This window comes from Saccopteryx leptura, chromosome 1 (genome assembly GCF_036850995.1).
Source record: "Saccopteryx leptura isolate mSacLep1 chromosome 1, mSacLep1_pri_phased_curated, whole genome shotgun sequence".
NCBI lineage: Eukaryota > Metazoa > Chordata > Mammalia > Chiroptera > Emballonuridae > Saccopteryx > Saccopteryx leptura.
In genome coordinates, this window is record NC_089503.1 from 213,580,718 (window position 1) to 213,595,914 (window position 15,197).

At 39.8% G+C, this 15,197-nt stretch overlaps 1 protein-coding gene across 1 annotated transcript in view; it reads left to right on the forward strand.

The window, feature by feature from the left end:
• Positions 1 to 621: 621 nt before the first annotated feature.
• SMARCA5 (SWI/SNF related, matrix associated, actin dependent regulator of chromatin, subfamily a, member 5) overlaps positions 622 to 15,197 on the forward strand; it is a 38,432-nt gene continuing 23,856 nt past the window's right edge. The window contains exons 1-6 of the mRNA XM_066385857.1: positions 622 to 1,255; positions 4,598 to 4,672; positions 9,267 to 9,433; positions 11,053 to 11,153; positions 13,039 to 13,139; positions 13,907 to 14,086. Of these exons, the coding sequence (XP_066241954.1) occupies positions 1,079 to 1,255; positions 4,598 to 4,672; positions 9,267 to 9,433; positions 11,053 to 11,153; positions 13,039 to 13,139; positions 13,907 to 14,086 (801 nt within the window). The 5' untranslated portion in view covers positions 622 to 1,078. The remainder of the gene's footprint in view (positions 1,256 to 4,597; positions 4,673 to 9,266; positions 9,434 to 11,052; positions 11,154 to 13,038; positions 13,140 to 13,906; positions 14,087 to 15,197) is intronic.

Here is a 15,197-nt window from a genome sequence, read left to right on the forward strand (position 1 = left end):
TTTGCTTTTGGTTAACTTAATTCCTTTCTGTTACCATTCAAGGCCAGAATGCCGAGATAGTGGCGGCTCTGGCAGCTTGGGTCTTCTGGCGATAGCCCTGCTCCTTCTTGTACTCTATTCACTACAGTACATGCTGTTTGTTCTAGCACAGCAAATCTAACAAAAGGAATTTTAGGTATAAACATGTACATGAATATTTGAGGTAGAACCTATCATGGTTTTATATAGTAACAAAAAATTGAAACGTCACTTGGTATAACCATAATGTCGTCAGCATTGTGGCGTCACGCCTGTAGAAGTAAGTATTAAGGCGAGCACAGTCATCCAAGTTTCTTTAGGTGGCGTAAAGCCCAGGCAAGTTTTCAGCGAGTGACACCAACCCGCTGAGGCCGATAAGATACCTCGGAGGAAGACACCTGGCCGTTAGGGAACACGTGGAGGGCCGCGCTCGCGTCAGGACACGGACCCGAAGCTCTAACCTCAATCCTCTAGCTTGCCACGAAGGCCCCGCCTACTCCTCAACCCACTGGGGGCCTTGGAAGGGGCGTGGCCAATGGGGTGAAGCGTGGGGAATGCGCATGCGCACTCACTCGGGACCCAGTCAATTAGGCAACAATCAATCTCGCGAGGGTTGGAAGTCGGTGGCGTAGGTTAGGTGTCCTGGCTCCTGGCGAGGTAGATGATCTCGACCGAAGAAGACGAGGTGGCGAACCTGTTTCCTCGCCTCGGTCTTTCTTGGGCTTTCTTTTCCCTCTCCCCCAACTCTCCGCCCTCCTGTAAATCAGCCCGCCTTTCCTGACCTCAGTGACCCGGGTGACCCCGCCCACTCTGGTCGACGTGATTCCCGCCGTGAGGTAAGCGGCGGCCGAACCCGAGCCCGGCGGAAGCGGAGGACGACGAGAGCGGGAGGCTGCTGCGCTCCGCTCCGCTCAGGCTCAGCGCGGAGCCCCGGCGCTGGGGGCACTGGGGCGGCCCTCCCTCCCTCCCTCCATCAGCCCGGTGCGACGCAGGCTCCCAGGCCTAGGCCTCCGCGCCGCGCCCGGCCTCCGGCAGCAGCGGGTGACGCAGACGGAACATCATGTCGTCCGCCGCCGAGCCTCCGCCGCCCCCGCCTCCCGAGAGCGCGCCTTCCAAGCCCGCAGCCGCGGCCGCCAGCAGCGGGGGCAACAGCAGCAACAAAGGCGGCCCCGAGAGCGTCGCGGCCCCGGCGGCTCCCTCCGCGGCCGGCTGCGGCCCCGCGGACTCCGAGATGGAGGTGAGGGCGGTGCGGGGTCCCTGCCTGCGTGCGTGTGAGCGGTCGGACGCGGAGCGGCTGCCTCCCCGCGCCCCGCTCGCCCTCGGGCCCGGCGGACCGGAGCCGGCGCTTCCACCGTGCAAGCCGCCCTGTGCCTCTGACCTGCCCGCACGGCCCGGGGCTTTCTGGCTCTGGCGAGTTCTCGCGGATCTTGCCAGATCTTCGCTCTCATTAAACAGATGTTCTTGATTACTGAGGTGGAGAGGGAGCTACCCGTCCGTTTGTTTTTTTCCTCCCTGGACCCCCATCGTTCCTCCGCCATCTCCGAATCTAGGCTTCAGTTCTGCTAAACTTGGGGGAAGGGTGCGGGTGCCTCTCCTTAGGAGCGGGGGAGAGACGGGGTAGGGGGCATATAGGACGCGGCGTGTCCTGGGACTGGGCCTCCTCTTAATCCCGGTGCTTGCGGGGGCGGCTTCTGCTCTGGGTAGAAAACAATGGCGAGAGTTGAGGGCCGAGTGCGCACTGGGGCTGAGCGCGGCGCAGCTGCTCGGGGAAGGGGCTGGCGGCCCCTCCCGGGCACCGCTCCGTTGGGAGGGCGGAGACCAGCTGTCCCGGACCCCTGTCTGTGAGGAGGGAGTGGGTGGGTTGGTGGGCTTTCAGTTTAGCTCAGTTCCTCTTGGGGGCCTTGGCCTTTTATTTTGAAAATTGGTGCTGCTCTCCGCCGAGCCTGCCCCCCGGGTTGGGTTGGGCCATGGGATGGGGAGCGTACTGGGGTGGGGGCAGACATAAGGGAGCGCCAGGCGGGTCTCTTGGGTGTGCTCCAAGGCTTTGCGCTGTCCGGGAACAAAGTGCTTCCTTCTTCCAAATTTTATTCTTGGCCTTCGATTTCGATCTGTTCAGGCTGTAAGCCCAAAGATTTCTGGGATTTTTCCATTCTTGGATAGGCAGACTGGAGGTCTACGACTCTAGAAATGAACCTTGATGCAGAATTAACACAGTAAGGAAACGGTAGCGCCATTTACCGTGGAAACATTTGGCGCAGTAGTTGATTTGGTTACCTAAGGTCTCATTTAGGGTGAAGTAACATTATGGTTTACTGGTTTTTGAGAGAACTTTTAGTGATTAGGTAGGTTTTAGTGGACTAGGACATCTGATACACGTACTGGGGTTTTCAATGATTTGAGGTATGTCTCAAATTCTTATCTGCTGTTACCTGTTATTTTCCCCTTAAGGTTTTAAATGGTTCTTTTGGATTTCCAGGGCTGTTAAATCTGCTCCATGGCGTTGAAGGGGATTTGAACATCTGTGACACTGAAATTGTGTCTTAAATGAGCAGCTCGTTGCAAAGTGATGGTCATAGTATTCATTAGCTTCTCAAAAGGATCTCATTTAAATTTTGGAACAACTAATGTCTTGCTATAAGAGATCTTATTTAAGTATCAGAAACCAGTATTTTAAACCCTAAACTAAATATGTATTTTGTTAAGTTGCTGTTTTTGTTTTTTTTTATGCATATGTTTTTCAGTTGCTTTTTGAAAGGTTTAAGTATGAATATTGATCTGGTAACTACAAGTACGGTATGAAGTCAGTGGTATTTTTGTTTGCCTGGTGAAGAAAGTAGAACTTGTCATAGAATCTAGGTCTGGCTCCAAGACTGACCCTTTTCCAACGCTGTGCCCAGTCATTGTACAAAAAAGGATAGTTAACAATTTGATTTACTGAATAGTGATTTAGTTATTTTTAAGTCTCAGTTTAGGAATATCAGTAATCTAATCTTTTATCAATCTCTTTTCATTGAATACTTGTAATTTTTATTTTTTTTTTTTCACATAGTGTGGGTTTTTTTTTATCTTTTAAAATGAATGTACCTTTAATTTTTTTTAACTGAATTTAGAAGTCATTGAGGTTTACTTGTAAAAACTAAGTTGGAACATACATGCATAATAATACCGATAATCTGTTTCACAGTTGAAAGAAAAAAATTTATTGCTCTTTTCTTGTTTGAAAGTAGAATTTAAGGTAGGTTTTTTTCCCCCCAGAATAAAAAAATAAATGAAGCCTTGCATTCAGGATTTATTAACTGTGAAAGAAATAATAATTACATTTAGAGAGCATATTTTTAGGGTATATTTGTTTTTTGTTTTTGTTTTTTGTATTTTTCCGAAGTTGGAAACGGGGAGGCAGTCAGACAGACTCCCGCAGGCGCCCGACGGGGATCCACCTGGCACGCCCACCAAGGGGGATGCTCTGTTGCAACCAGAGCCATTCTAGCGCCTGAGACAGAGGCCAGGGGCGATGCTCTGTTGCAACCAGAGCCACCCCCAGCGCCCGGGCCATCCTTGCTCCAGTGGAGCCTTGGCTTCGACAGAGAGGAAGGAGAGGGGGAGGGGTGGAGAAGCAGATGGGCGCTTCTCCTGTGTGCCCTGGCCCGGAATTGAACCCAGGACTCCTGCACACCAGGCCGGTGCTCTACCACTGAGCCAACTAGCCAGGGCCTTTAGGGTATATTTGACCTTTTAAAGTACCATTTTGTGAGGTAGGTTAGGTAGATGGCGTTGTCATTTTTCCTTGTGGAGACCAGATTTGTGATGAGATCAGGTTACACAAGTGCTTGAAGGTTAGCAGTGAAGTTAGACTTGAATTGAGATCCTTTGACTTTCTTATTCTAGTACTCTATCGGCCCCTGCCCCCCAACTTTTTAATCACAGTTTTATTTTACTATGTATTACAAGCACAAATTTGTATACCAATGAAAATTATATTTACCAGCTATTCTTTTGTTTTTTTAAATGGATGATTAGAGTTTTGCAGTGTAGAAGTTAATGCTGTTTTTTTGTGGTGTGGCATTTTTAACATCGGGGTGATTACATTTGCAAGAATAGCACGTTTATTACCAATGTAGGAATCAGATTGTATTTGATTTAGGCTACATAAGAAATTTTTTTGTAATATTCCAACAGATGGAAATCAGGGTGACAATGCTACTTTCCAGGTACTGTAATTTTACGATTAAAAAAAAACCCATTTTCTTCACTTTTTATATTATTTTATTTGATTTCATAAATAATTTTTTTGATTAGAAAAGAGACAGATTTGCTGAAAGTAATTTTGTTCTAAGATATTATGGATAATCTTCATTTTGTTTTTGGCAGTAGTCATGCAGTTTACATTTTTGGGTTGAATAGGTTGTGTCGTTTTGTTACTTCAAGGTTTCCTGTCAAGTTAGGTGACAGCAGTATAAGTATCCAGGAAGTTTCAGACAGAAATATATTACTTAGAATGTGTTTTGGAGCAGAAATCAGTCTAATGATGGTATGTTGACCAATCTTGACCAACAGTCCATGATTTCTTTACTCCTACCAGGAAGTATTTGATGAGGCGTCTCCTGGAAAGCAAAAAGAAATCCAAGAACCAGACCCAACCTATGAAGAAAAAATGGTATGTTTTACACATACGAATAGTCTATAATGATAACTTTTGATCGAATGGTAACTTTTTGATTGAATGTACAAAATTTCTATGTTTAATTTTTATAATTGAAGCACAAATAGCCAATTAAGATGTGTGTAATGTGGGGATACTATGACTTTTGTATTTTAACTGCTTATACAAAGCAAATACAGAAGTAGTACATGAATTCATATAACATTTTGTGACTATATGGATTGGGTTACCCCGTTCATTTTAAGTTTTAGCATCATTGAGATGAGTTCAAGACCAGAGAAGTTATTTTTAAAGAGAATAATATGCTCCTTGCCCATAGCATTCAATAACTTGTTAAATAATATCCCTCCACAGCACAGTGTGCTCCTTAATGGTAAGAGCAGTGTCTTAATCTTCCAGTCTTCAGCACACAGATTTTTTTTATATTTTTCTTTTTTTTTATTTATTCATTTTTAGAGAGAAGAGAGAGAGGGTGAGAGACAGAGAGAGACAGAGAGAGGAGAGAGAGACAGAGAGAAAGAAGGGGGAAGAGCTGGAAGCATCAACTCCCATATGTGCCTTGACCAGGCAAGCCCAGGGTTTCGAACCGGTGACCTCAGCATTTCCAGGTTGACGCTTTATCCACTTAGCCACCACAGGTCAGGCCACAGATTTTTTTTTTTAAGTAGGAGGAGAGGAGATAGTGACGCAGACTCCCACATGTGCCCCAACTGGGATCTACCTGGCAGCCCCTGTCTGGGGCAATGCTCAATTAACTGAGCTATCCTGAGCGCCTGAGGCTGATGCTTGGACCAGTAGAGATGGTGGCTATGAGAGGGGAGAGAAGGAGAAAGGGGAGAGGGAAGAGGAGAGAAGCAGATGGTGGCTTCTCTTGTGTTCCTTGACTGGGAATTGAACCTGGATGTCCATATGCCGGGCCAACCGGCCAGGGCTCATAGTAGATTTTAACTAAAAAAAATTTGTTTTGAAAATTTCTCCTTATCACTTTGACATTCTCTTTAAGATCATTAAATATTTTTTAATCTCTTAAACACAAAATCCTAAAAATATAGGCTGTTTATTTTATGAACACAGTGTACATAGTACATATAATTATGTAAAATCTAAGTGATTTATGGTATATGATTTTTAGTGCATTTTATATATGTGTATACCTGTAACTGTCTTATCTCATTTGTTTGCTGTCAAACTTATTTAAAGAAAAAAATATTTGCAAGTTTTACTTTTTCCATTCATTCATTTAACTGACACAATTTAAATTCTGTGATGAACACTGATTATTGACCACTCCTCAAATTTCTGTGCTTGCCATGAGAGACCCTTTATTCTTTGATGATATCCTATTTACTTGACTGTTCCTTTGTCCTTCATTACATTCTGACCATTTTTTCTTAGACATTTTGAACTTTATCATTGGGTTTCATCTGCCATATTTATTTATAGCCCAGATGCCTTCAACCATTGTATTTACATTTAAGTCCCTTTAGTACCTCTTAGTAATAACCAATGCTGAATTTATTATGTCCACACATCTATTTAGTGTCTTTTCTATAAATTTCTTTTTTTTTAAGATTTTATTTATTGATTTAGAGAGAGGGGAGAGAGAGAGAGAGAGAGAGAGAGAGAGAGAGAGAGAAAGGATGGGGGAGGGAACAGGAAGCATCACCTTGCTTCCTGTGTATGTGCCTTGACCAGGCAAGCCCAGGGATTCAAACCAGCGACCTCAGCGTTCCAAGTTGACGCTTTATCCACTGCACCACCACAGGTCAGGCAGTGTCATTTCAATGAATGAATGTTTCTCTATCCATGAAAATACCTCATAATTTTAATGTCTTGCAAGTTTAATCTCATAAATACTATTTCTTTTGTCTTTTCTCCTATTACTCTACCAATGGTTTATTTCATTGGTTTCTTTATTTACCTCCTGTCTTTTGATCTGGCCTCTTCCAAATCTCTTCATATTTTTGCAACATAATAGCTGATGACAAATGGATGATGTATTGAAGGTTTTCAGTGGGTCTTTTACAGTGCTGCTTTTCATCTTCATGTGGTCTTAATGCAAACTGGCATCTCTTCCAAGATGTATTTCCTTTTTCAAAATCATGATCTTCACTTCACAGTTTTCTTCTCAGCAAGCTCTCATATCATCTGCTAGTTCCTAATCATAGATAACTCTTGATATCCATCCACTCTTCATTCTTCAACCCATGGTGCTAGGTGCTGTTTGAGTAAATGAAATAATAGTGCTGATTGTACCAGAATAAATTTGTGGTTTCTTGCTCTCTGGCCTTTCAGTATTTATTAACAACAGTCCCATTTATTTAGCCATTCCTAAACTTGTCCACTCTATTTAAGCTTTCTACTCCGTATCTGCCAGCACCTTTATTTTGTTTTCCTCCACAAAGAATTTCAGGTCTGTCTTAACTTTATTTCCTCTCTGTTTCCAGACATATATGGCCTCTGCTGTCCTAAGTCATTTCCTCCTGTATCTGAGAAAGAAGCTTTTCCAAGTCTGTTGATTTTAAAATTCATTTCTTTCAGGTTTCTGATTTTCAGGAACAACAGTGAAATGTAGTTTTTCTCCCTTTACTTTTCTTTAATACCTCAAGTCATTTTTATTTTAACCATCTCATTATCTCATGCAACCAGTTCTTTGCCTGTTTTTCCACTTAATCTTTGTCACAGCTCTACTGAAAGTTTATTAAATGATCTGAATTCCTTGGTTTTTTTGCAACTAGTTTGTAACCCCACCAATACTTGAATGACTGCATAGTGGGAATTTTGAAATCATTGTGTAGACTCCCTGGTAAAATTTATACTTAATTCCTTAAGGCAGTACTCAGACTTGATTATATAGAAGGTAATAAAAATCCTTGGATATTTTTGACCTGTGTGTCATGAATAACACTTTGAAAACATATTATCTTAGACATGTGGAGCCATTAAAGGCTTTTGAGCATTAGAGAGGTTTGCTAATGTCTAAGAAGGATGAGCCCTTCCCCTTTCTGTGTTGAGACATAGCCTCTCTTAGGGTTTTCCTGATCACCCTCGTGATCAGGAAAAAACCTGAGCGCCGTTCTCACCTCCCATCTCCCCCCATACCTTTATTTTACTTCTAGCATTCATCACCTTCTGACAGCCTTACATAATTAACCTACTGTTTCTTTTTAATCTTGGACTTCATAAAGAGACGAAAGTGCCTTTTCTGATAGACACACGAGTATCTGTTAAACAGCTACTTAAGATGATAATGTAGAAGAAGTGAAGAATATTCAGTGATTTGAATAATGTAGAACAGCTTTTACCTTAAACTATCTAGGTTCTGATTTATTTCCAGAGAGTATTTCTCTTGATTCCAAACAATTAAAATAATTGAATAGTCTTTTCAAACCCAGCATCTTCTAGTTGCATGTCCTTGGCTTTTCTCCTATTGCATATGAATTTAGAAATGTAACTGTGCAAAATACACACATGCACATATATATATCTTGCGTAGTTCAGTACATTAAAACAGTTTATAAGATGTCAAAACAACTGAAGCTTATCATCTTTAGAACATTACTAGGGAGAATCATGTTATTAGCTTATTAATGGTACATATTGGGCTACTTCAAAGACTCATTTTTTGCCTTAAAACTTTCTCACCGTGTGCTTTCAGTTTTTATATTGGTGTGAGTTTTTTAAATTGTATTTTCCTTTGAAAATACATAGCTGTTATAACACTATAGTGTTTGAATACCTCTGGTGTTTGCTTTGCTAGGTAAAATATCTTTGTAACTTACTGTAAAACTGACATTTCAACATTTATAGGCAGAGATCTTGAATAACTGGTTTCTCTATTTGTTGAGCTCGTTTCCTCTTTTCATAACCAAAAGTGTATTTGTAAAGGGTTTGTTGCCTAAAGACTAGATTTCATTATATTAATTTTTATGGAAACTTGATTTCAGTGATCTTAATTTTTTGTTCAAATTTGATCTTTCTCTTGATATGGTAATAAGGAACATTGTGAAGTGTCAGATGTTAGATATGAAAGGAAGAAATAGTATTAAGAACTGCATTGGGTTAATGAGTAATGAATGAACTTAATAGATGTTTTTCATGTCTGGTACCTTTGTAAAATTGGCATAGCCTAACTGATGAGTGACAGGTGCAGTTTTCTCCTTTTGAATAAATTCAATTGTATGACAAAATGTCTTTTAATTTTGTATTTGATATTTTTTGGTCAACTCCATTGAAGTATAATATATACAGAACAATTTTAAGTTTGTGATTCAGTAAGTTTTGGTATATCTATGCAGTCACTTCACCACCACCACAATTATGATGTAAAATAGTCCCCTTGTCCCCACAATATTTGTTCCTTCCCTCTTCCCTTAGCCATTTCATATCTGCTTTCTATCATTAAAATTTCATATAAGAAGAATCATACAGTGACATAGTCTGTTGTGATAGGTTTCTTTTATGGAGCATAATGCTTCTGAAACTCACCCATGTTGCGTGTATCAGTAGTTCCTTTTTATTGCTGTGTTCATTGTCTGGGGGCATGTTGAAACTTTGATTTCTGAAGTGCATCTTATTTTTTTTGCAGCAAACTGACCGAGCAAATAGATTTGAGTATTTATTAAAGCAGACAGAGCTGTTTGCACATTTCATTCAGCCTGCTGCTCAGAAGACTCCAACCTCACCTTTGAAGATGAAACCAGGGCGCCCACGAATAAAAAAGGATGAGAAACAGAACTTGCTATCAGTTGGCGAGTGAGTAATAATAATGGTTCATACTCATAGTTGAGCCAATTTTATTTTTGATAATCGTAATTAGAAGCATAAAATCATTTCATTTAAAAAATTGTTTTAGTTCTGTTCTTTATTTGTCCCCAGTTGGTTAGGCAGGATATAGTCATACATGTATAAATAAATAAAAAAAGCCCTGCAATGCCTTCCTTTTTTATAGCATTATACAGTTTGTGGATTGCAACAGCAGTATGGAGTAGGGAATTCAATGGCATGCTCTTCCTTAAAGAGGAAACAAATGCACAGGTTCAGTGGCCTGTTTAACATAACGTATATTGTGATTTAGATTTTTTTGTACTAGTTGGGTAACTTAAGATGTTTAATAATAATGAATAGACTTAGGGCACTCTCAGCTCTCTGAATGGCCATGTGAAAATGAAATGCAGTAAGGAATGAAAATACTCAAGTTTACCTAAAAGAGGAAATTACGGATTTATCAACCATCTTAAATTTACTATACATTAACAGAAACATAAGAAGTATCATCTCTGTCTGAAGGAGGCTATCATCAAAAAGCAAAAACATAAGACCTCATTTTATTTGGATTTTCCACTCATCCAATGGATCTTATTCCTTATCTGTTGTATATAAGTCGAGTGCTGATGATTTAACACTTAAAAACCTTCATAAGAGAGAACTTTGTACTTCAGATGTATTTAAATTGTTTCAGACTTAAGTTTACAGCTGTTGAAAGTGGCATCAGCCTCATATGGAAATGTGAACTCTAGTGGATGTTGTAATAGGATAATCAGTATGGTATCATGAAAAACACTTCCTGTAGTAAATATAAAATTGTTCAGCTTGATCTACTTGTTAGGGTTATTGGGAGGAAAGACTCAGTTAATAGGTTTCTTCTCTACCCTTGGTAGAAATTAAGCTATAAATTAGATTTAGAGTTCATAGGAGTGTCATAATTTGCTCTTTGCTAATTTAAATGAAAACATTGAAAGTATAAAGGTATAAAATTAGATACTTCAGAGTTGAGAAGTAAGTAGTTTAGTAATTTAAACCCTTTAGAGATTAAGAAATTTGGTGATATTATAACTTCAGAAAATTAGTTTTTAAAGGGATGTATGTGACTCAGGATATCGAATCTGGGATAGTGTTTAAAAAGCTTTGAGTAATTCTGATGAATCTACTGGAGTCATTGCTCCTAAGTATCTAATCTGAATTTTCTACAGTTTTTGGTGAAAATTAGTTTTTAAAATGTGATTTCTGGAACTATTTTTTTTTTCTGGCAAAAATACTTAAAAAGGTAACTTCGAAATACAAATTAGGAAGTTTTACTGGCTGCGTGTTTCCTTGACAGTAAATGGTCACATTTAAGTTTATCAGGTTCTGGTTAACTTAGGTATTACAGTACTTTAAGAATTCTATATTTTAGGAAACTATGTAGAACAGTTCAGTTTAAATTTACTAAATATTTCTACTGTTCACTTTCTTAATCTTAATTTAGTTGCCTGTTGAAAATTACTATTGTGGGTCTTGGTCACCTAACTTGGCTGTTGATGTTGAAATATTAGCAGCTAGTTAAAACTGAAGCCCAAAACCCTCCCACTTGATTTTTTTTTTATTCTCCATAGCTACCGACACCGTAGAACAGAGCAAGAGGAGGACGAAGAACTGTTAACAGAAAGCTCCAAAGCAACCAATGTTTGTACTCGGTTTGAAGACTCTCCTTCATGTATGTTGTACACACTTTATTACTGGAGTTTTAAGAAAATCTTCTAGATTTTCTTTAAGACATCCTTGAGTTCATGTTTTGGATTTATCTTGGCTATAATTTATAAAGGGAATTTTTAATAATCTTTTGAAATATACTGAGTGTGAAGTAAACCAGATTTTTTTATTTTATGGAAATGATAGTATTTTAGTGATAGTGGTGCTGTATTTCAGAGGGGCACAAATTGCCATTGTATTTATTGTCTGAATGAGGAGGTAAAACTGGAAATAGTTTTTGCTTTATATTTGTCCCAGGTAAGAAAACTAATGTATTAAAAAGGGCACTTGAAGATTTTTGCTTGTTCATTTTCCTATTTTGCACTGATTTCTTTTAAATCTTTTTTTCTGACCTTTCTTATTAGTGGTTTTCTAGAAGGAAGCATGGTTAGCCAGGTTTTGGTTTTACCCGTGTGCTCTTGATCTGTTCAGTGGCACAGAAGCTTCCATTTATCTTTGCTGAAGCCTAGTGTTTTCTTCCCACCTTCCTCTGTATCACGTGATGACTAGTTTGTGTGATCATAGTAGTTGTGAATGAAAAAAATTACAAAGGTCAGTATAGAATATGCTATTTGGATTTGTTTTCCAGTTGCTGTTAACCTGAATTCTTAGCAAGTCAGTCCTCAGGCAGACAGAATCTAGCCAGAAATTCAGCAGTCTACTTAATTGTGCGCCTTTACTTTTGTGGAGGCGGGGCTATGGAGTTCTTTCTCAGTTTCCATTTCTTTTCATGAAGCTAGAGGTCAGAGACAGTTGTGTGATACAAGAGAGAAGGAAATTCAGTTGTCTGCCTTATTTCTTCCTCACATTCCAACATTGTAACTAGCTTTCTCAGCTTTGGGTAGCTTTTCATCCTAAAATAGTGATTTTCAAAAGAGGATGGGATACTGAATATACTAATTAAAAAAAAATCAGGTGATTATGATGTGTATATACTTGGTAATTGTGGAGGGGGGATATGTAGTAAACCAAGAAAGAAATACTGTCTGTGTAGGAACTCTTTTTGAAGTGATTTATGAAGGGTAAAGGAAAAACTATCTCTTTTATTTCCTTATTTCCCCTTAGTTAGGAGGAATATAAAACCCTCAGAGAACCTCTGTTTGGTTCATCCTAGAAGGTAAAAACACTTGGTTAGAAACATTTGTGATGAACTTAGAAAAGGAAATGGAGCCCTGGCTGGTTGGCTCAGTGGTAGAGCATTGGCCTGGCGTGCAGGAGTCCCAGGTTTGATTCCCAGCCAGGGCACACAGGAGAAGCGCCCATCTGCTTCTCCACCCCTTCCCCTCTCCTTCCTCTCTGTCTCTCTCTTCTCCTGCAGCCAAAGCTCCATTGGAGCAAAGTTGGCCCGGGCACTGAGGATGGCCCATGGCCTCTGCCTCAGGTGCTAGAATGGCTCTGGTTGCAACAGAGCGATGCCCCAGATGGGCAGAGCATCGCCCCCTGGTGGGCATGTCGGGTGGATCCCGGTCAGGCGCATGCGGGAGTCTGTCTGACTGCCTCCCCGTTTCCAACTTCAGAAAAATACAAAAAAAAAAAAAGAAAAGGAAATGGAGTCCAGGTCTCCAGGACAAGTGCATGAGTAACACAGGAACTGGGTGGTTGGGTGGGCTTTCTGTCTGTAGTCATGTTTCCTGCACTTGGTCATCTTTCCTATCCACCTACTCCTGGTCCTCTCAGACCACAGCAGCTGCTTCCAGAGACTTGCCAGTTTCCCATTCTAAAACCTAGTAAAAGAAAGTCAGAGTGAACCCATGTGCCCCTCTTAAACCTCTGAGTATCAGTTGAAGAATACTGTTTACCTATATTTCTTGTATTTAACATGTGCATTGTGTTTTCTCTTTTGTTCTTAGATGTAAAGTGGGGTAAACTGAGGGATTATCAAGTCCGAGGATTAAATTGGCTCATTTCTTTATATGAGAATGGCATCAATGGTATCCTTGCAGATGAAATGGTATGTTTGGTAGTATTCAAGGAGGTTGTATTTTGTAATTTAAAATATTTTATACCATTAAGTTTGTAAAAGTGAAGACAGTATAACAGTTTTGTTGATTATAATCTAGAACTGTTAGCAAACTAGTTCTCTGTCAAACTGATGTAAGCAGCTTGCTTTTGTTGCAGAAATGGGATCTAGACTTCAATTGTGAGTAGTTTTTTTATTATCTGTGTAATACATTTTTAAAAATATATTTTGAAAAACATTCTTCTGGTTGACTTTTGTAATAGTCAACCATTACAACAAATTTGGCCATTTCCCCCACTTTTTTAAAAAAACAGGTGAGGTAATTGAATGTTTAATTTATCATCTATAACTATTTTTCCAGGGTGGCAGTTTATATAGTTCTCTCATAAAATGTTTCATCTCTTGTTGTTAAACATTTCCATCTACCTGTAGTACTAAAACACTCGATTTCTCAGAGAAAGCATGGAGCCAAAAGAAATGGGTTGTTTCAGTTCTAGCTCTTCTGGGTGACCTTGGAAAAGTCATTTAAACTTCTGGGCCTTATCGGGATGGTAAGATAGTACCTCCCGCATAGACTTGTTTAAGATTAAATGATACAACATTCATAAACTTGACATATACCAAGTTTTTGCCATTTGTTAGCTTTTAGAAACACATAGTTTTGCTTTTAAATGTCCCTGTATATGTCAGGAAGTATAATTATGGAAATGTTTTGTTTTTGTTTTTAACTGCTTTGTGGTTATTCTGAAATTTTTCAGGGCCTGGGAAAGACTCTTCAAACAATTTCTCTTCTTGGATACATGAAACACTATAGAAACATTCCTGGCCCTCATATGGTTTTGGTTCCCAAGTCTACATTACACAACTGGATGAGTGAATTCAAGAGATGGGTACCAACACTGAGGTCTGTTTGTTTGATAGGAGATAAAGAACAAAGAGTAAGTTTCTAGTATTTTTGATATTAAAAGAATTTGAATTCAGTTTTGGCAGAGGGGGATAGCTAGAGGAGGGATAAAAGAGCAGGGGTCCAATAATAAACTTGGTCTTTACAAATACTAGTAATTTGTAGTATTGTCTTGGTTAAGAATCATATGGGGGGATTGTAGACTATAGAGAACTATAAGGATATAGTTTGTTTCTTCTTTTGCATGTGGTTGTATAAACTCAGAGGCTGTGTTCTCATTCTAGTAGCATTTTCTTGTTTATAAAAGAAGACAAATGTGTGAAGTGGTTGGAAATTTAAGGAGCCAGATTTTTAGATTGATGCATATAATGGTTATAGTCATACAACAGAATTTTTTGAGTCAGTTATAATTATATGGTGAGTTGGTATGGATAGCTATAGAAATAAGTTAAAATGTAGAACAATTGACACATCCTTTCAGAGAAGTAATGGAAATGATACTATTAAAAATAAAAAATTTAGATTTGAAAATTTATTCAAGCTGTATTGAAAGATTATGTACTAAATTTTGTTTTTCTTTCATTTGGTTATCAGTAATAATTCTAGGTTGGTTTTTTTTTTTCATTTTTTTCTTTCTTTCTTTTTTTTTTTTTTTCATTTTTCTGAAGCTGGAAACAGTGAGGCAGTCAGACAGACTCCTGCATGCGCCCTACCGGGATCCACCCGGTATGCCCACCAGGGGGCGATATTCTGCCCCTCTGGGGCGTCGCCCTGTTGCATTCAGAGCCATTCTAGCACCTGAGGCAGAGGCCACAGAGCCATCCCCAGCGCCCGGGCCATCTTTGCTCCAATGGAGCCTCGGCTGCTGCAGGAGGGGAAGAGAGAGACAGAGAGGAAGGAGAGGGGGAGGGGTGGAGAAGCACATGGGCGCTTCTCCTGTGTGCCCTGGTCGGGAATTGAACCCGGGACTCCTGCACGCCAGGCCGACGCTCTACCGCTGAGCCAACCGGTCAGGGCGGTTGTTCTTTTTTTTTCTTACATTAAGTATTTTCAGTTACCAAATTACTTTTTATGTTTTGGAGACTGACTGTTTACTCTTTGCTTTACTTTTCTCACTTATAAAATGAGAATAGTAATAGCAGTGT